This window comes from Leguminivora glycinivorella, chromosome 5 (genome assembly GCF_023078275.1).
Source record: "Leguminivora glycinivorella isolate SPB_JAAS2020 chromosome 5, LegGlyc_1.1, whole genome shotgun sequence".
Taxonomy (NCBI): Eukaryota; Metazoa; Arthropoda; class Insecta; order Lepidoptera; family Tortricidae; genus Leguminivora; species Leguminivora glycinivorella.
The window spans coordinates 24,818,976-24,839,452 of NC_062975.1; the positions used below are offsets into that span (position 1 = coordinate 24,818,976).

A 20,477-nucleotide genomic window follows, 5' to 3' on the forward strand; every position below is an offset into this window, starting at 1 on the left:
GCAAAAAGATCGAGGCACGGCGGTTTTGATAGCTCACCGCTGGGCGAGTAACTATGTAACTATAAACATCGCCGTGTCTCTTTTGTTTACACGGGGGTGCTTATCTTTTGTTCGTTTTTATAGCCGATAGCTCGTAGCTTACTAGCTCGCGGTGGAACCAGTGCCTTAAACATTGTGTGTAAGCTCAGGGAATAATAATATTGCAAACTCGAGTCTCTAAATCAAACTTAAAGAGTTTGAAATATTGAACTTCCGCCCCACGATGCTCAATGCACGTTCCTTAATAGTACGTGGTACCACTCTCCTTAATTTGGTTAAAATTTGAAAATGTATAAAGAAATTAACATTAGGTAGAAAAACTACTGTCGGGACTCAAAGGTCGCATGTCCAAAATTAGTTACTGCAATCTTACAATGCAATCTGTCATGAAAAAAAAATCCGTGTTTCTTTAGCATATATGATATATATAAATATATGTTTGATTAAAATGTATGAAAGTTACATTAAATGGTAACAATTTACAACTGAGGGCGTCTTTGGCCGTGAAACGGTTAATATTCAGGCTTTAAATGTCCGCACGTTTATCGTTAACCATCGTAGCCGTGACATTTTAACATTAATTTAACTGCAAGAGTGATTTATCTGACATCATAAACGAAACAAGTATAACAGTTTCATTCCTGTAAAAAATACGTATTATAGGACATTCATACACAGATTGACTGAGCTTCATGGTAACAGGGATTCGAACCCAGGACCGCGGCTTGGCAGGCAGGATCACGACCCACTAGGCCAAAATGGTCGGTGTTTATGTAAACACAAATAATGATCACCGCCTTCTGCATCTGACCCTTAATCTAACCCCCTAGCGAGAGTCTTTGAAGATGTTGGTCGATACTCTTGGTAGGGTAAACTCGCCTCATTCGGTGACACGCCTAATTCGGTGATACAAGCTTTAAAGCACTATTCCGAAAGACGATTTTTGGTTGTTCCACCGAATTAAGCTTGTCACCGAATGACGCGAATTTACCCTAATTAAACTATTATTATTTAATTTCATGAGATTTTATTTGTATCTTAATTAAATTAAAAAAGAATACTAACTTATCGAATACGTCACTATCACATTTTTTCAAAAGTAACAATTAACCTTCACGTGGTAGGTCACTAAACGCAGCTAGCAAAAGGATGTTTTTTCTCATCTACGCAGGACGTCGCGTCACTAGTCGAGATACGTCAACATCACACCTAGACTACCAGATACTTATAACTGAACCGTAACCAGCGCAAGCGATTCTTGCGACAGACGCCGGCAAAAGCACTCGCTCACATTATATTTACAAAAGCTCCGAACGCGCGATCGGGCGTTCGAAATTCAAATTTGAAACAGTGACTTTCAAGTGTTCTTTGTCTGATTGACGAACTTTTTTCTGTTTTTTTTTTCTTTTTTATTTTAACAATGTTCTGGCAACTATTAGTAATAGCTGCTGTGTTCTGGGCGGTGTACTTCAGATGGCAAAGGAGGAGGATTCGAAAAGTGTACGATGAGATATCGTCGGGAGCGCTTCAGGAGTTGCCAGTTATTGGACATGCGCATTTGTTGGGCGGGAACCATGAAGGTAAGTTTTTTTTTATACATACAGGATGTCCCATAAACCAACGCCAAAAAAGGGGGTGGTAGGACATCTCATTAAATATGATATTATCAAATTTTAGGTTCCTACCTTAATTAAAATGTCATGGTTTTTGAGGTAATGGCACTGTTTTTACTTTTTTTTCTTTACGATTTATAAATTAAACGGCCAATACCTCGAAAACTATGACTTATGACTTGACTTATGATTTATGAGTTCACTATTCACTAAGTTAAATTTGCTTAAGTAATATGATATCTAATGAGATATATATCACCCCTTTTAATTTTGGCGTTGGTTTACGCGGGACATCCGGCTTAAGCTTTAAGCTCTTAAGCTATCATGTAGCTTAAACTATTGGTTTGCCAGTCGTATTAAATTTATTGTCTTATTATTTTGCCAGTAGTCGTATTTTTGTATTATTTAAAAATATGTCATCCGATAAATACAAACTTTTATTTTGCGTACGTTCATAAAAAAATCGTAAAGATATGATATGATGTAAAATTATGATTATGTAGTCCATACATCGATTTAGTTTTTTTTTTTTTTACTCTCTGCACCAGTTAAATAATGCCTTAACTGGTAAAGGGCCACTTGCACCCCGCATAATTCAAGGTTAGTGGGATGTCAACTGTCAAATCCCATATAAAATGGTGGGATAACATCGGGTTCACCCTCCATTTTCGGTGGTGCAAGTGACCCTAACTGTGTCACTGACAGGAACTATTGATATTGATAGGATTAATTATACATATATTTTAAATAATTTAAGCGGGTAACGTTAAATTAAGTCGAATTTTTACGCGCCGCGCATTCGATCAGTGAAGGCGAGGCGAGGTCATTACCCTTGAAAAAGATACTCGGAAATGGACCGAAACAGTCATGTCGAGCGTTATTTCGACAATTATTTTTTTTATTAAAGAACCTTAATATTTTAAAGAACCTTTATAATAAAAAAAAATATTTTGGGTTTGTCAGCCTGCTTTTTATGACCTCTAATTAAATTATTGTTAAAATTACTTATTTAATAATATCAATTCAGTTCAAGTAAGTAAACACTTTATTGTACAAGATATTAATACAACACATAATATTTAAAATAAAAAGTTTCAGTACAAAGGCGAGCTTAACCCTAACATCCTTACTTGAGTAACCCGCTTAAAATATATTAAATATTTTTGAGTCTCACAGGAGTTTTGTGGGATTAATTAGGTTTGAATTATTTGACGTTTATTGTGTTTGTTTTTTTTTTTGAAATTATCATAGTTTTGAATGATTCACGATTATTTTCGATAGTTTTATTAATGGGCCCCAGGTACTCCTTAATTAGCCATATTCATAGCATGCAATTATTTACAAATGTACAAAATCTTAACTAAAAAATGTAATTTATACCTATCTAATAATATATACTACCAAACAATTCATTAAAAGCTACTTGCAACACCCGTTTAACTCAAGGTTAGCCCTTGAATTAATCGAGTGGTGCAAGTGGCCCTAAGTATATTAAAATTTGTCTAAAAAAGTATTATTTTGGCACGTGCCGTCAAATACTTGCATCTACAGTCGGTTCATCTTTACTTGTCCTATCATGTAAACAAATGAAACGTCAAATATGATCAAAGACAATTACTAGTGATTGGAAATGTCAATAAAATGATGTATTACCGATAATTTGTAAATAAACGCTGCCAACGTCATCAGAGGATTTTCAATTTTACGTCACACAATATCTGTGTAAAAACCAAAATTTAACTAGGTTTTGTCACATTTGCAACAATCCTATGGAAAAGGCTAGTACAGTATTAATTTTATAGTACTTAACATTAACATTAATACAACAAAAAATATACTTATAGTAAAATATTTATTGTAAAGAGGTAGGAATAAAGCGTAAAGAAGTCTGTTAATAAATCTGATAAATTATTGTAATTAATATCAACGCACTTTTTCCAAGCTATACAAACTCAAACGTTAATATCGATCGTTCATAACGATAAGTTGTCATCCCAACATTACGACTCATAGTTTTTGATGTCATCCGTTCGTACTTAATTACAATTTTTTTTTATACTACGTCGGTGGCAAACAAGCATACGGCCCGCCTGATGTAAAGCGGTCAACGTAACCTATGGACGCCTGCAACTCAAACAGTGTCACATGCGCGTTGCCACCCCATTAGAAACTTGTACATTCCCTTTTGCTGTGTTAAGTACACAGCAAAAAGGAGTGTAAAAGTTCTAAGGAAGGTTCAATTATTGATGAAAATCGTTTTAGAAATGATATATTTCGGTGGATTTTTGATTGATTATACTTTTTGAGTTTATTTAAGTGTATAATACATTTTTAGTGATGGTTAATGTGCAATTCCAGAGAAAAGTGAGATAATGTTTCCCAGCAGTGTTTGTGTACATGATTGGACAAGTAAGGTTGAAATGAGTGTAACTATTATCACAGTATAATAAAGAGTACTATCGTATTATGTTATTCTTAAGATTCTCTCACATTTTTTTTATAAATTATTATGAGTGAAAACGAAAAAAAAAATTTCACGTATTTAATAAAATTTTCTAGGGTGGTACCGGGTGGTTCCTGAAAATGAGCCTAACGACGTGTCGAGTAACGAAAAACTAATAAAAACATGGTGTATAATACAATACGTAGTTTTAAAATAAGAACGAAACTTCATTTATATGGGAAGGTGCATGTAGGCCAAGATAAAATATTTATTATTTTCCTTATATTTCGAGGACTTGACGAAAATTCGCATAGCATTTTAAGCCAATTGAATTATGTCATTGTATTAATTAAAATAAAATTAATAGTATTCAGAAGGGATCCCAAAGATCAATGTCAATGGTTTCCTCAGCCAGAGTCATGAATATCATTACGTTAGATTATTTATTGGGAAAAAAACAGACAAATTGAATTACCGTACTACTCGCGGGGACAGAATTCAAGAGCTACAAATTTAAAAAAAGCCCTGTACCAATTAGTGTGGTAAAACAAGAATTATGTTATTTTTAAGGTTGTCTTATACTTATCTTTTCATTCAAACCGGGTTGACGATCGGTCTGGCGCAGTTGGTAGTGACACTGCCTGGTACGCCGCGGTCCCGGGTTCGAATCCCGGTAAGGGCATTTATTTGTGTGATGAGCACAGATATTTGTTCCTGAGTCATGGATGTTTTCTATGTTTATAAGTATTTATATATTATATATATCGTTGTCTGAGTACCCACAACACAAGCCTTCTTGAGCTTACCGTGGACCTCAGTCAATCTGTGTAAGAATGTCCTATAATATTTATTTAAACGAAAAATACATTTTTTTATTTAATTAATAAGCGATATACCTAGGTCTGGAAATGAGCTTAAGGATGTGTAAAAATTTACGGAAATAAAAATACTAGCCTTCTTGTGCGTACCATGGGGCTTAATCAATCATTGTAAGAATGTGCTATAATATTTATTTATTATTTAGGCACTGATCCCACCAAAAGCGACTACCTAAGCGATGAGCTATCGGTGACAGAAACGAAAAAGTAGCTCCCATGTGAATAAAATTAAAATTTTGAAAAACCCCCGACTGCGACATAGTAGACCGATTTTCATGAAACATGGCTAAGAACACTCCCGACTAACTCAGCTTTCAGACAAAAAAAAACTAAATCTAAATCAGTTCATCCGTTCGGGAGCTACGATGCCACAGACAGACATACACACAGACAGACAGACAGACAGACTGACAGACAGACAGACAGACAGACAGACAGACAGATATTATTGTTAGTTATTAGAGAGTAAATGCTCAATAGTTCATCGCTTGGCGATTATCGCGTCTCTTCTCTGCTCTCTTTATTCTGACTCCTTTACCAATCATTGTTTTTTATTAACAAAACTACAACTATATATTTCAACTTATTTTTCAGATGTTATGCAGCTTTTCCAAAAGGCAGGACGTATCGCCACCGCACAAGGTGGTTTGTCCACGTTTTGGCTTGTCCACAAACTTTATTTAGGTACGTAACAATATAATACAATACAATTTTTTTTAATTAGCCTCTTTTGTGTCCCACTGCTGGGCAAAGGCATCCCCTCGCTTTCTCCACTCGACCCTGTTGTTGGCATTTTCCCACCATTTTGGCTAGAATGCGTCCAGGTCGTCCCGCCATCTCCTTTTTGGTCTGCCTGCACCCCGGCCTGCCCCGTCTATGGTGTTTCGCGGGTCCCAGTCTGTAAATATTTTGGCCCACCTTTCCGGGTGCATGCGGCAGACATGTCCAGCCCAGTCCCACTTTAGCTTAGCGGTCTTGACGCCCACATCTACAACTCCAGTTCTGGAGCGTAGTTCCGTGTTTCTGATGCGGTCAGTTCTACGAACACCTAATATACTACGCTCCATCGCTCGCTGGCAAACCTTGAGTTTCAACTTTAGAGCCTCAGTTAATGACCAAGTTTGTGCCCCGTAAGTCATGACAATACAATATAATACAACATAATACAATACAATGCAATACCATTCAATTATATACTCTTTAATAACAGGCGGTCTTATTGCTCAAAGGTTTACAGCCCGAAAGGAAGACCGTTTCTCCTAATTTTGTTCGAGATTCATTAGAAAGAGAGATTATTTATTTCATAATTTTTCCCCCGTGTGGTGGTTAAGAATTTCACCACCCTCTTTCTTCCCGTGGGTGTCGTAGAAGTCGACTGTGGGATATGGGTTAAATTGTGGCGTAGGCGAGAGGCTGGTAACCTGTCACTGCAATGTCACAATTTGGATTTCTTTCCACCCCTTTTTGCCAATAGTGGCACTGAAACTTAGTAGTTCATGTGCTCTGCCTACCCCTTGCTCTGCCTACTTTTCTGCGCGTGCGAAGCCGCGGGAAAAAGCTAGTTATATATAAGTATGGTACCTTGATGTTTAATAATATCATCAGCTTGGTATTACTAATTAAGCTTTAATTCCAAATTTTAATATAATATTATATGTACTAGTACTAGTTCTAATATTAAGCTAATGTTCAACACAATTTTTTTGTTATGAATAAATGAAATGAAATGAAATGTTTTTATGTATAATTTTGACATGTAGCATTATTTATTTTATTCTAATACAATATTTTTTGTTCTAGTTGTAACGGATCCAGTATCAGCCGAAGTGATTATGAAGTCCTGTGTCGAGAAAGATAACTTCACGATGAAATTTATTAGGACCGTTATAGGAAACGGAAGCATTTTTGCACCAGGTGAGTTTCTTTTATAAAATACTAGCTTTTGCCCGCGGCTTCGCTCGCGTTAAATTCGCAAATTGCGGAATTCTCCATACAAACTTCCACCCCCCATTATAGGGAAGTGGGGGAGTTGGAAAGAGACAAAAAGTTGCCTATGTCACTCTCCATCCCTTCAACTGTTTCCACTTAAAATATCACGTCAACTCGTCGCTTCGTTTCGCTGTGAATGACGGACAAACAAATAGCTCACTCACACTTTCCCAAATATAATATTAGTATGGATAATTATACTTGAAGCTTCAGTAGTTTCATGTGTTCTGCCTACCCCTTTATGGGATACAGGCGTGATTGTATATATGTATGTATGTATGTAATTATACTTAATTAGTTCAATTTACTCCTAAGACAAAATTGTACTCTAATTATGGTAAAAGTGCTCAATCTTAAAGAAACATACAGTATCAGAAACATGATTATGATAGCTACTATTATATTTATTACATCCCAAAGTAAAATGTGGGCCAAACGTTCTTGCTGGGTCAATTAACCCATCATTTCCTTAAAATTTATGCATACTTTATTTAACTTTATAATTACTTATTTTTTAGTAAAAATCTGGCGGCCAAGAAGGAAAATTCTAGCCCCAACCTTCAGCATGAAGAATCTGAACCAATTCGTCGAAGTATTTGACAAACAGAGCCATATCATGGGGAAACAGTTGCAGGAAACTGTGTATGAAAACGTCTCTGTATGGAAATATATCACGACGTACACCTTTGATTCTATTTGTGGTAAGTTAATTTTTTTTTTAATGAACCATTTTTTGTATTATTAAACGGGATTTAATCGCGTAACACTTACCTACGTTTATATTGTGTGACGTTTCGAACGTCATAAATAATAAATCATTTATTTAAGACCAACATGGATCATAGTGTTAGTAACATAAATAAACTTAGTCTAGTGTTAGTTTATACAGAAACTTAATAGCTAGGTTATCTATTCCTGCGTGCGTGCAACAAGCAGCAGGCATTCAGATAAGGCAGTCAAACCTATTCGCTAACATATTCAGAACACTGTTGGAGATAGCCCTGACTCTTCGCACAAGCGATGTCGCTCGCTTGTGCGTGCTTGTGTGTCATGTTAGCTAGTCATACACGTACGGATTGGTCCGCCGGGCAAAGCTCGGATAATATGATCCGCGGCTTGCCCGGCGGACGTATCCTTGCTATTAACTAAGGTGCGATCCGGTGGGCACATCCGCGCTACACATACACGCACGCTGGTGGATCTGCCCGGGCCGTGCCCGATCCGTTGGTTTTGAGCACGGGCAGCGGACGGGTACCCGGCGGGCAAATCCGTGTCTATTTCTCGCCACACACGGACGGATGTGCCCGCCGAGCACATCCTGCCGGGCAGATCCTAGCTATTACGATTGGGGTCACGGGCAGACTGGCGAAAATTGTATCAACATCTTCTAGCCGAGATTATTCACTTTTCCGCTAGGTTTAGGGGTTCTTAATGTAACCATTTCAGGATAAGTATAAGGCCTGAGTGCACGCTCATATTGGGCGTTCAGCGGGGCGCAGCGTGCGGCGTGCATATCAAACAATTGAAGCTCATACAAGTGTCCTTAGTCGACGCTGCATAGGGGCGCACGCTCGTCCGCCTCGCTGCACGCCCCGCCGAACCGAACGCTCCGAGTGTCTACTCAGACCTCTACTAATGCAGCTGAATTTAACATTCCAAACGACACTTAGAAGTAGTTTACTACTTAAAACATACTCCGTTCCATAATCGTATTAAAACGTATGGAAAACCCCGAGTATTACTCAACTTTGTTGACGTTGGGAAACCCATTTGAACTTGGACTTTATTATGCAATATGCAATAAAATAAACAATTCAATGAACCTCGAATGTAACATAACAAGGCTGTTACCAAAATTGGAATATAACATAGTTGTTATCAATGTTAAAGTTTTTAATATTAAATGAAAAAAAATTAGACTGCCGGTTGATGCGGGTTCATGTCCCGCCGGAAGCGTAATTTTTTCCATTTTTTTCCTTTAATATAAAAACCTGAAGTATCTATAGCGGATGTTTCCGCTTGTTAAAAAATAATGTTACAATGCTTTCAAAATTAGGGTTAATAATTTTCATTTCTTATTTTATTCTACAGCATTATTTCCTGTAGGTTTAATTTTCATTGAAATACATTTTTGGTAAAACTTTAATTTTTGTAATTAGGGTTTCCCCAAACGCTTCGGAACTTGTGTGCAAATCATTTGTTAGTATGATGACGCTTAGGCCGTTTTCACATTATCCGATCCGATATCGGATGTCGGAAGGATTTCAATAAAAAAAATCCAAGATGGCGCCTGTAATGTATGAGATATTGGTCCGACATCCGATATCGGATCGGATAATTGAAAACGCACTTACTCGTCGTCGTCGCTAAACGCATGCGTACGCATGTTCATTGTTCATACCAAAGACATATCGTCACTACTTTTAAAAAATCTCGTATCTCATGCTTCTCATCAAAGTTAAAACGCAGTAAGTCTATATGCATTCCATACATACTTACTACAATTTTCTTTTCATTGACAGATGAAGATACAAGTTTTTTTAAAAGTAGTGACGATATGTAACTCCGTATAGACGGATACAGTCTAAGAAAAAAACGTACCTCAAAGCCATAGAGAAAAAGGTACGGTGGCCTAGATGGCGTTACACCTTTGGGGAACGCTCGGCTAGATGGCGTTAATATTATTATTTGACATTTTAACACATATCAAGCTAACAATATGGGCCAAATTGTCAAAACTGAGGTTCAAAAGTGTTAAGCTGGTGTCGAGAGATGGCAGTCTATGCACTGTGATTACACATTTTACTTTGACAGTAACTCTCTATTTATACTCGATCCTCTTTGGTACGGGTGCGCCAAAGTTCATATAAAATTGGTATATAGATTATTGGTAGTTCGAAAATGTTTCTCATAAAATTTTACTTTATAATGATCATTATTTATAACAATTTTATGTTAATAACCATCGTAACTTCGAATGACTTATGTTCATAATGTCATTCATCATAAATACATTTTATACTAATGTTAATGTTTATATACCTATTGATCATAACGATTGCGAGTAATATAATTTATCGTTATATTATTGTTAACAGAACAGAAATCACATGACACAGTCCAGTTAGGTGCGACGACGAGCGTAGCGAGGTATTTTAGGTTGACCGTGAGCAAACCAGAAACGACTTTTTAATGTAAATTGTATATGTCACTATAAAAGCTCCAAGCACGCTTCTATAAATGGCACAAGTTTTTCATAGAACTTCCCCAAAACTTTTTAAATAATTTTATGATGAATGATTTTCTTAAACACAAAATTATGATATTTGTATAGAATTTATGATTAAAATTTTTCGGCTAAATGATTATTATGAACAGTGATAGTAGTACTATTGATGATAATGAAACAAAGTTATGATAAGTAAAATTATGAGAAATGATCATTTGGAGCACAAATCGGTATAAGCAATAATTTTATAACAAATAATTTTATATGAGCCAAACAAATAATTTTATATGAATATGCGTACCAAGGGGTCCACCCCTTTGGTACGCATGTTCATTGTTCATATACTAGTGCAATTCCCGTTTAGTTTGTACATTTGGATCACGTTTCCGATTTTGATAAAAATTGAAAAGTCAAATCAAAATCAAAAATGACCTATGTAGTTTGTATGAAACCTTCCTTTTCTGTTACCAGATTTCTATACATTTTCGGTAACAAAAAAGGAAAGTTTCATACAATCAACCTAGGACATTTTGGGAAACCTAGTGGATCTTGCTCAGCATCATGGACTCTATCAGCCTACCAATTTTCATCCAATTCGGAGACGTGATCCAAATGTACAAACTTAACGGGAATTGCACACTAACGAGCGATTTCTGCACGGGAAGCATGGTCGCGCGATAGACGATAAAATATCAGGCCGTCCCTATCGCACTTACAAATAGTGCGTTAGGGACGGCCTGCTATTTTATCGTCTATCGCGCGACCATGCTTCCCGTGCTGGTTGAAGGAAGCCGATTACGCGTCGAAATATTGGGGAGACCCTTGCTGTATCTTGTCTTTTTTCCAGAAACTGTTATGGGAGTACAACTAGGATCTCAGTTCAACACCGACCAGCCGTTCCTCAAGTCGTTCGAGAAGATCGCAGACATGGTGTCGCAGAGAATCGCCACGCCCTGGCTACACCCCGACTTTATATACAAGTCTATTCCGAGTTACAAAGAGTTTGTGAAGCACAGGAAAGTGCTGTACGGATTCATTAACGATCTCATTCAGAAGAAGAGAAACGAAATGGCTTTACATGGAGTTGATGAAAGTAAGTACTTACATTTTATTTTAATACCTATTCCATGTTTTGGTGTGCCTAGAAAAAGCGCTGGTAGCCTAGCGGTAAGTACGTGCGACTTTCGTTCCGGAGGTCGCGGGTTCAAACCCCGGCTCGCACCAATGAGTTTTTCGGAATTTATGTGCGAAATGTCATTTGATTTGCCAGTAGCTTTTCGGTGAAGGAAAACATCGTGAGGTAACCGGATTAATTTCAATAAGGTCTAGTTTTACCCTTCGGGTTGGAAGGTCAGATGGCAGTCGCTTTCGTAAAAACTAGTGCCTACGCCAAATCTTGGGATTAGTTGTCAAAGCGGACCCCAGGCTCCCACCAGCCGTGGCAAATGCTGGGGTAACGCAAGGAGGATGATGATGATGATTCCATGTTTTGGTGTGGTGAAAAATTTTGTGTTTCACTCGGGGTCAAAATTCGTTTAACCTTCGTGCCTTGAAACACTCGCAGCGCTTAAGATTCCAGGGTGGCTAGCCGAATGCCACAATCGCTCACGAAACGCTCACGAAACGAAGCGCTAGTAGATATCTATCTCTATCGCGCTTGCGTATTGGCGCGACAGAGCCAGCGGCGTATCGCTTTCGTTTGGCGTCGGAGAAATGCCATTCGGCTACGGGGCCAGTTTGTGAAGCATTCACTACGATCGTATGCTGCTATCTTTCGCTTGCTCGGGTATCAATATTAGCAGGTGCAGTTAAACAACAACTTTGACCCCCTGTAAAAACTAATAACTAATTAATTGGTCGCTAAAACTTATGCTTCGTCTATGCCCTTGACCTGATTCTCACACTTTTTGGCAAAAACATAGAAAGTGGTTATTCTTGTTTCTCAAGGCACATGTAACCTTATGTGGCCTTCTTTTACCTTGAATATGTCGCGCGTACGCTTTGATTTAACGAGTTTTTATATAATTATCATAATGAACAAAAACTAGGCCAAGTTCGGATTGTGTTACCAATATTATGTAAGTTTATCATTTTCTGAGTAGAAAGCGTACAGACGAGTTTTTCGGAACTTATTTGCAAAATGTCATTTGATATTTTCGTTGCTTTCCGGTGAAGAAAAACATCGTGAGGAAACCGGGCTAATCCCAATAGGACCTAGTTTAGTTTACCCTTCGGTTTGGCAGTATCTTAATACTAGTGGCTGCAATTGAGATTAGTTGTCAAAAGCGGACCCCAGGCTCCATTAAGTCGTGGCAAAAGCCGGGATAACGTAAAGAAGAGAATGATGATTTTATTTTTTATTTTTATTTTATATATATTTGGGGCATCAACAGCGATACAAACAAACAAATGCTTAACATATTAGAATACATGCAATACAGTAAGCCAATGAAAGATGTCCACAAGAATATAGTGAATACTTAATACTAGGTGGAAGGAAAAGTAAATATAACAATATATATTATTTAACCATAAACAGCAAGAGAAGCTAAAACCAAAAACTGACAACTAGCACGCGCAAAAAGGTGAGAGTGTGTTGAATGTGTGAGAGGTATTCATGTGTCATGTGTGTTTATGTGTGTGTGTGAGTAAGTGGATGAAGGGTAGGTATATAAATGTGTAATAATGCATAAATATATATTAGTTACTTAGCTGTCTTGCATTAATAAAAGTCGCATACGGTTCTGATAATCCTTACTTTAATATTATAAACGGGAAAGTGTGTGTGTGTGTGTCTCTTTGTTTGTCCGTCTTTCACGGCAGACCTTGTTTTTTTTTTAATTGAAGATAATTGTAGGTATGGAGAGTGACATAAGTTACTTTTTGTCTCTTTCTGACCCCCACTTCCCTAAAATGAGGGGTGGGGGTTCGTATGGAGGAAACCGCAATTTTCGGATTTAACGCGATCGAAGCCGCTAGCAGAAGTTAGTATACCTCTATGGTTGAATATCATGTAACATCTACTTATCATCATCATCATCATCCTTGCGTTATCCCGGCATTTTTCCACGGCTCATGGGAGCCTGGGGTCCGCTTTGACAACTAATTCCAAGAGTTGGCGTGTAACGTACGTACTAGTTTTTCAAAAGCGACTGCCATCTGACCTTCCAACCCGAAGGGTAACTAGGCCTTATTGGAATTAGTCCGGTTTTGTGTTACGATGTTTTCCTTCACCGGAAAGCGACTGGCAAATATCAAATGACATTTCGCACATAAGTTCCGAATAACCCATTGGTACGAGCAGAGGTTCGAACCCGCGACTTCCGGATCGAAAGTCACACGCTCTTACCCCTAGGCCACCAGCGCTTGTCAAAATGTAACATCTACTTATCAAAATTTATTTATTTCGAGGTCCTGGGTTCGAATCCCGGTAAGGGCATTTATTTGTGTGATGACTGTGATGAGCACAGAAATTTGTTCCTGAGTCATAGATGTATTCTATGTACATAAGTATGTATTTATCTATTTAAGTATGTAGTTACGAGTATATCGGCGCTTAGCAGCTTTGCTCAGTTTGGGTCTAAGTTGGTCTGTGTAAGGTGTCCCCAATATTTATTTATTTATTACTTATTATTTCCAGATGCACCCCGCAGCTTCCTACAGATGTTGATCATGGAGTCAGGAGGCGAGAAGGGCTACACGGACCTGGAGCTATGCGAGGAGACCATGGTGCTGATCATGGCTGGCACTGACACCTCGGCTGTCGGCACCGCGTTCACCACAGTCCTGCTATCCAGATTCCCGGAGATACAAGCTAAAGTGTACCAAGAGTAAATACAATTCTTTTCTTATGGCTATTTAATTATGCAGTGGGAGGCAAACGAGCAGACAGGCCTGATGGTAAGCAATCACTGCCGCTTATGGGCCTTTTTTTACGGAGTGGGAATGCAGTTGCGCACGCCATGTGGGACTCGCCGTTGCTTTCCCTTCTCCTGGCGAGAAGGGGAGAAACGGCCCTACTCACTAAACCTACTCCGGCGTTTCACCCTCATTTCCGTTGTGAGAACGCATACGTGTTTCACTTTACCACTGCGCTCTCCGGCAGCCCTGGCCAGGGCACCCGCGTGGGCCGCTTATGGGCCTAGAATGGTTGGACGTGCGTTAACGGCCTTTAAGGTGTACGCTCTTTTCTTGACGTTTTAAAGGTCGTATCGGTCCGGAAACACCACAGGTGACAGTTCATTTAATAGTTTTGCGGCGCGAAGCAGAAAGTTTCTGGGGAAATGCACAGGTGAGGATTGCTAGCCGTCCAAATGATGGAGATGGATGTTAGAGATAGTTTTTTTATGATATAGGCAACAAACAAAAGCAAACCGTCTAATGGGAATCAGTCATCACCGCCCACTTATGCGTTGCCGCACTTTGAGAACCCTAAATACCTGTTTTTTAAAGAACCCCATGTCATAGAGCAAGGAAAATACCTCAGACAGTAAATAGGGTCTGCCCGCTGCTAGTTTGGGGTCGACTCAGCATGTGTTTTTCTTCCACATGTCTCTATCCAACGTCTTCTATTTACAACTATCAAGCTAAATTAATAAAGATAAAGAACTTAATGAAAGTACCGGTAACGCGGGTGTTAAATTAGCCTGTAAGCTGCAACTTAATTCAAAAAAACTTCTTCTTTAATTTTGTATATTTCTTTGTTCATAGGCTTCAAGACGTGTTTGGCAATTCAGACCGACCTCTGACAGTACAAGATCTACCGAACCTAAAATATTTAGAAGCTGTAATCAAAGAATCTTTAAGAATGTACCCACCAGTTCCCGTTATCGTGAGAGAGGTCAACCATGATGTCGTCTTGCGTAAGTATTTAACGTTGTTATTGTTATAGAAATTGATTTGAAATCCGTGCCTAGTCTCAGTGGTAATTATAATCTCAAGTGAATCTCTACATCTTGTAAGTCAAAGTCGCCCACCGCGTCTGTCTGTGTGTGTGTTAGCGATAAACTCAAAAACTACTGAACGGATTTTGCGATTTTCACCAATTAATAGAGTGACTTTTGAGAAAGGTTTAGGTCTATAATTCGTTGAGATTTTTTTTGGATTGGTTGATAAAGGACAATTATAATATATTTGCTAATCAAGTTCGAAATTTAACGTAAATCACGTTCAAACCCACAGAACTTAATTTAGATAAAAGAAACAAATTCATATACTATATGAATTTGTTCCCTAAAAGTTTGGCCCCTATAATACAACTATTAGTTGTATAGGGGCCGAGCGTGTCAAATTTTGTACTGAAGTTGATTCTTGCCTGTAATTTTAAATATGTCTCAGGCTCTTGACTGTTCATAATTTTTGTGTTGTTGCAATTGAATATCACGTAACGAGGCATTTTTTATGTTTTGGTTGACTTCAACTTACAAAAATTGACGCCCGAAAGCTGCAAGCTGCGAGTAAAGACGGACAACTCAGTGGATTTCACTGAGTTCATTTGACATGCTAAGTAAATACGTTTGCTTGATCTATGGTATACCGGGTGGGGCCTGTAACAAAAGCAAAAAATTAAACTGTAGGCTGTACTCCTTAAACTGACCAACATTTCTTCAGCGACTTTTAAAAATTATGAAGTCTTTAATTTTCTTATTTTTCATACAAAATAAATATTAGCTTCAATGGACGCCATTATTGTTGTCATTGACGTTGTCAGTCACACTTTAGACTTAACAGAATTCGCAATACATTACCTCTTAGGAAAAACTTTTAAGGGTGATAAATAACAAAATACAAGTTATTTTTAAAAGTAGCTGAACAAATGTTGGTCTGTGTAAGGAGTACAGCCTACAGTTTAATTTTTGCTTTTGTTACAGGCCCCACCCGGTATATGACATCTGTGTTCAAACCAATAATGTTCTCAATTTTTATTTTTTTGTTTGTTTTACTTTTTTTTTTCAAATCCCTATTAGGTATTTTTTCTACTTAGAATAGAGAATCGTCAGCTTTTTTAATTCGAATAGAGAATAAATTTAAATTTTATGACATTTCTTTTCACTTACTTACAATTTGTCATAGTTTGTACGGCCGTAACTCAGGGGAAGGTGAAATTTTGTATAAAAATTGAGGGTCATTAATTATTTGTGTCATATCAGGATCAAAAGAGCTCATGGTTTTGAGTAAAAAATGTACAAAAAATTCCAAAAAGAACAAAAATTGAAATTGACAGCGAAAAAAAATCTACCCTAATAGGCGTTCAGAGGCTCGGCAAACTAATAACATTTTTTGAATAGCAAATGCATAGAAATATATATCAAATAATCCATTTCTTCCTTCAGCGAACGGGACAACTCTTGTCGAAGGCGTGTCAGTGTTCCTCAACATCTGGGGCATCCACCGGAACAACCACTTCTGGGGAGAGGATGTGGACGTCTTCAGACCTGAGCGGTTCCTCGAGGGTCCTCTGAAGCACCCGGTTCAGTTCACGCCGTTCAGTCATGCACCTAGGAACTGTCTTGGTAAGTTAATCATCATACTTCTTGCGTTATCCCGGCATTCGAGCAAGGGATCCGCTTTGACAACGAACCCCAAGACTAGGCGTCACCAGTTTTACGACATCGAAAGCCATCTGACCGTCCAACCCGAAGGGTAACTAGGCCTTATTGGAATTAGTCCGGTTTCCTTACGGTGTTTTCTTTCACCGAAAATATCTTTGTACTAGATTTTTTGAGTCATGTAAGGGCATCCGGTTTAGAGTAATTAGTAGGAGTCTCGATATTTATACAAGATCTCTCTCTCTCGCTCTCCTTTTGGAAAAGATTCTCAAATTGTTACGTTTTTCATGTTCACCGATTTCTCGAAGATAATAAAATTGAGCGAATTCTGCAAAATATGTGTCGCTTAACTTCAAACTCGGGTAAATCCATTCTGCTTTAAGGTTGAATATATAAAAAAATATGTCATGATGAATTCGGCTGCCCTACGCAGAAATCAAGTATCTCAAAATTTTCCAAAAAATGGTTTTTTACATCATTCGATTCATTTTTTCAAAATACATCTTTTAGTATTTTTTTGAAATTTTTATAATGTATATTTTTCAAAATACAGAACTTTAAAAAATTCAAGTATCTTTTTTTAACGGGGTATTCTACGCTAAAGTCAAGTATCTACCCTATTTCTATCTTGAAATCGAGTATCTTGCGAAAGATACTTGCAATTCATATTAGATGGCTAAGTTACTTGACTTCAGAGTTGAAATATTGATATTGATTGCGAAGTTACTTGACTTCAGCGTAGAAATATTGATAATTATTGATAAGTTACTTGACTTCAGCGTAGAACTATTGTATTGTTATTCATTGCGAAGTTACTTGACTTCGGCGTCTATCATTTTGTTATGATGTCAAAAGCTTGTAATTACTAATACATGTATTAATTTGGGTTTCGGGTAGAAATTGTCTTAGTATTAAAAAACAACCAGATGTAAACAGTAAAAGCACAAGGAACTTGTCTTATTTAATATGTAACTTCTTTTATACAAAATACGAAAATACATATAACGAACATACGTTTACATAATTATTGCATGTTGGTTAGTTGATAAATAATAGGCTACTAGCCTGTCGTAGTCAAATCAGCATATTTAAAAATATTTTCGGGTTACTCACGTATTTTTAAGAACTGTCAAAACGAATTTGAAAGACTTGCTAATATGGAATTTATATGACATTGGATTGATGGTGACATTGGATTGAGTGACGTCACGGTCAACTCAGTAACTTTATACATATATTTCTACCTGGTTTATTAAATAGAAATTGGATTTAAAAATAACTGATGTCCATGTTTATCTCATAATTTCGATGCTTTATTTCGTGCATGGTATAAAATATTTTATTTAAACTATAGTTCCCTATTATTATAATTAAGGAAGACTATAACTTTCATTATTTTTTTCTGTCTTCGAGTATTTAGGCACCTACCTACTGTACTTAATTAATATTCTGCGTTCCACGGGAAATCGCTTTTAAGGTTTTTTTATTATTTAAATAGTCTCCTACAACGTAAGTACTTGATTAAGTTTCAGGAGTATTTTTGAACTCTTCGTGACAGATAAACCTCTTAAACCTAGCTAGCTATAATCTTAAGACAACTTGCATTCAAACACAACCAGAGCTTCTTTTCCGTGTATTACTCCAATATTGCATTTATATTAAAACCTAATTTACACAAGCATGACATACACTACATTAAAGGCTTCTATCTAAAATGTATACATTGTATACATATACTAGCGGCCCGCCCCGGCTGCGCACGGGGCTATCATAAAAATGGTTATAGTAATTTATCCTTAAAAGATAGACATATATTATGCTATTACGGACTTTTTTGTATGTCTATGAAAGATACATAATTTCGCGATACATTGTTTTGATACAGCTCAAACAGTTTGGGCAGCGTTTTCGATTAAAGCTCTCAGCCAGCAGAATTTTGTCCGACTTGATTAGCAAAAATTGACATATTTCAACCAATTCAAACAAGATCTCAATAAATTATATACCAAAACCTTTCCGCAGAATAATTTTATTTATTGGTGAAAACCGCATGAAAATCCGTTCTGTAGTTTTTGTTTTAGATACAGTTAAAAATAACAAGCCTACCAAAGCTAAATGAAAACAGTTCAAGATACTTGCTTTCTTGTAGAAAAGCTTTAAAATTTTCTTATCGCATTCTACGCAGAAAGCTGTTTTTGTATTTTAAAATGATTGTGCTAATCATTTTGAAAAAAAAATTATAGTACACTATTAATGATATCTAGTATAATAAAGTTCGTCTGTTTAAAAGGCTATCAATTAATTAATAAGCATATAATCAGGAAAAATAAAACAAAATCGTTTTTTCGCTCTACTGTAAAATTTGGCAAAAAGCAGATACTTGATTTCTGCTTAGGGCAGCCGAATTGGTTTACCCAAGTTTGAAGTTAAGCGACACATATGTTTTTGTTTATAATGTTAATAGTCTCATCGGAATATTCTATCGGGAAGGTCAGATAGTCAAACTGATGAACTGATTTAGATTTGGTTTCCTTTTTTTTGAAAGCTGAAATAGTCGGGATAGTTCTTAGCCGTAAGTATTTGATGAAAATCGGTTCACTAAGTGTTTTTTTTTTCTATTTATTAATTGCTGATTGTATTTTTGTTTCAGGTTATAACTACGCCATGATGTCAATGAAGACTGCATTAGCTAACTTACTTAGAAAATACAAAATTCTGCCTTACAAAGGTCTAGCAGAATCAGAGTACGATAAATCTTTAAGAGTTAAGTTCGACATAATGATGAAACCCGTAGAAGATTACGTTGTAAGATTAGAGCCTAGGGAATGTAGTTTATATAAATAAATGTAATAATTAAAAGTAGTTAAACTAGTAATTTATATCTCAATTACAAATTAAGCGTGCCTAATAAATAGGTACCGACACTTAGACCTGATTTAGACGGCGTGCGAACTCGTATGCAATTTTAGTTACATTGCGGGATGTTGTGGTTACATACAATTTTGCACAGCCATCAAATACCGCAATGTAATAAAACTCGTATGCGAGTTCTCGTACCGTCTAAATGGGCCCTTAGTCTAAGATAATATTTGGCAAAGATTTTGACAGGCTGGTGCTATAGTTATTTGTTATACAAGGGGGCAAAGTTGTATTTTAACGCCGAGTGTGGAATTGAAAAACGAGCAAGTGAAAGGATTCTGTAGTTGAACCACGAGCGAAGCGAGTGGTTCGAGAATAGAATCCTGAACTTGCGAGTTTTTTAACACATGAGAAGTAAAATACATTTGCACCAGAGTGTAACACAAAACTTTTCCCCTCACTATAGCGAGGAAACTACAACGCAAAAAATGCGTTTATCACTGCTTCCAGTAGTTCCACAGGTGGTAAATCATCTTTATTACTAGATTCACCTACTTTTATCAATTTTGAAGCAGTTAATTTGACTTCATTCAAGGTCAAATTGCTTTACCCACTAGTGGCTAAAATGCGTTTTTACCCGCTGGTATTAAAGGACAAAACACGTGTTTCCGAGCTAGTGAGGGGAAAATGTTATTTTAAACGTTAAACTTGAAATAAGAGTTTTGAATTATTCATGGTTATAAGACACATTGACAGGGATATAGACCGTGATTACCTTTTATAATACATCCAACCACGTTGTCTACTCAACTTTGACATCCACCCACCTTCAGTTTTCTGTGATCAAGATCATGATGCATGCAACTGCGTCGAAATATG

General features: G+C 37.0%; 1 protein-coding gene across 1 annotated transcript; it reads left to right on the forward strand.

Moving 5' to 3' along the window:
- Positions 1-1,286: 1,286 nt before the first annotated feature.
- On the forward strand, positions 1,287-19,964 carry LOC125226634 (cytochrome P450 4C1-like). The gene is made up of 9 exons (XM_048130669.1): positions 1,287-1,619; positions 5,568-5,657; positions 6,774-6,887; positions 7,481-7,663; positions 11,039-11,284; positions 13,832-14,021; positions 14,902-15,053; positions 16,524-16,703; positions 19,390-19,964. Exons 1-9 carry the CDS (start codon positions 1,460-1,462, stop codon positions 19,581-19,583), a joined length of 1,509 nt encoding a protein of 502 aa, XP_047986626.1. The 5' UTR covers positions 1,287-1,459; the 3' UTR covers positions 19,584-19,964.
- The last annotated feature ends 513 nt before the right edge of the window (positions 19,965-20,477 follow it).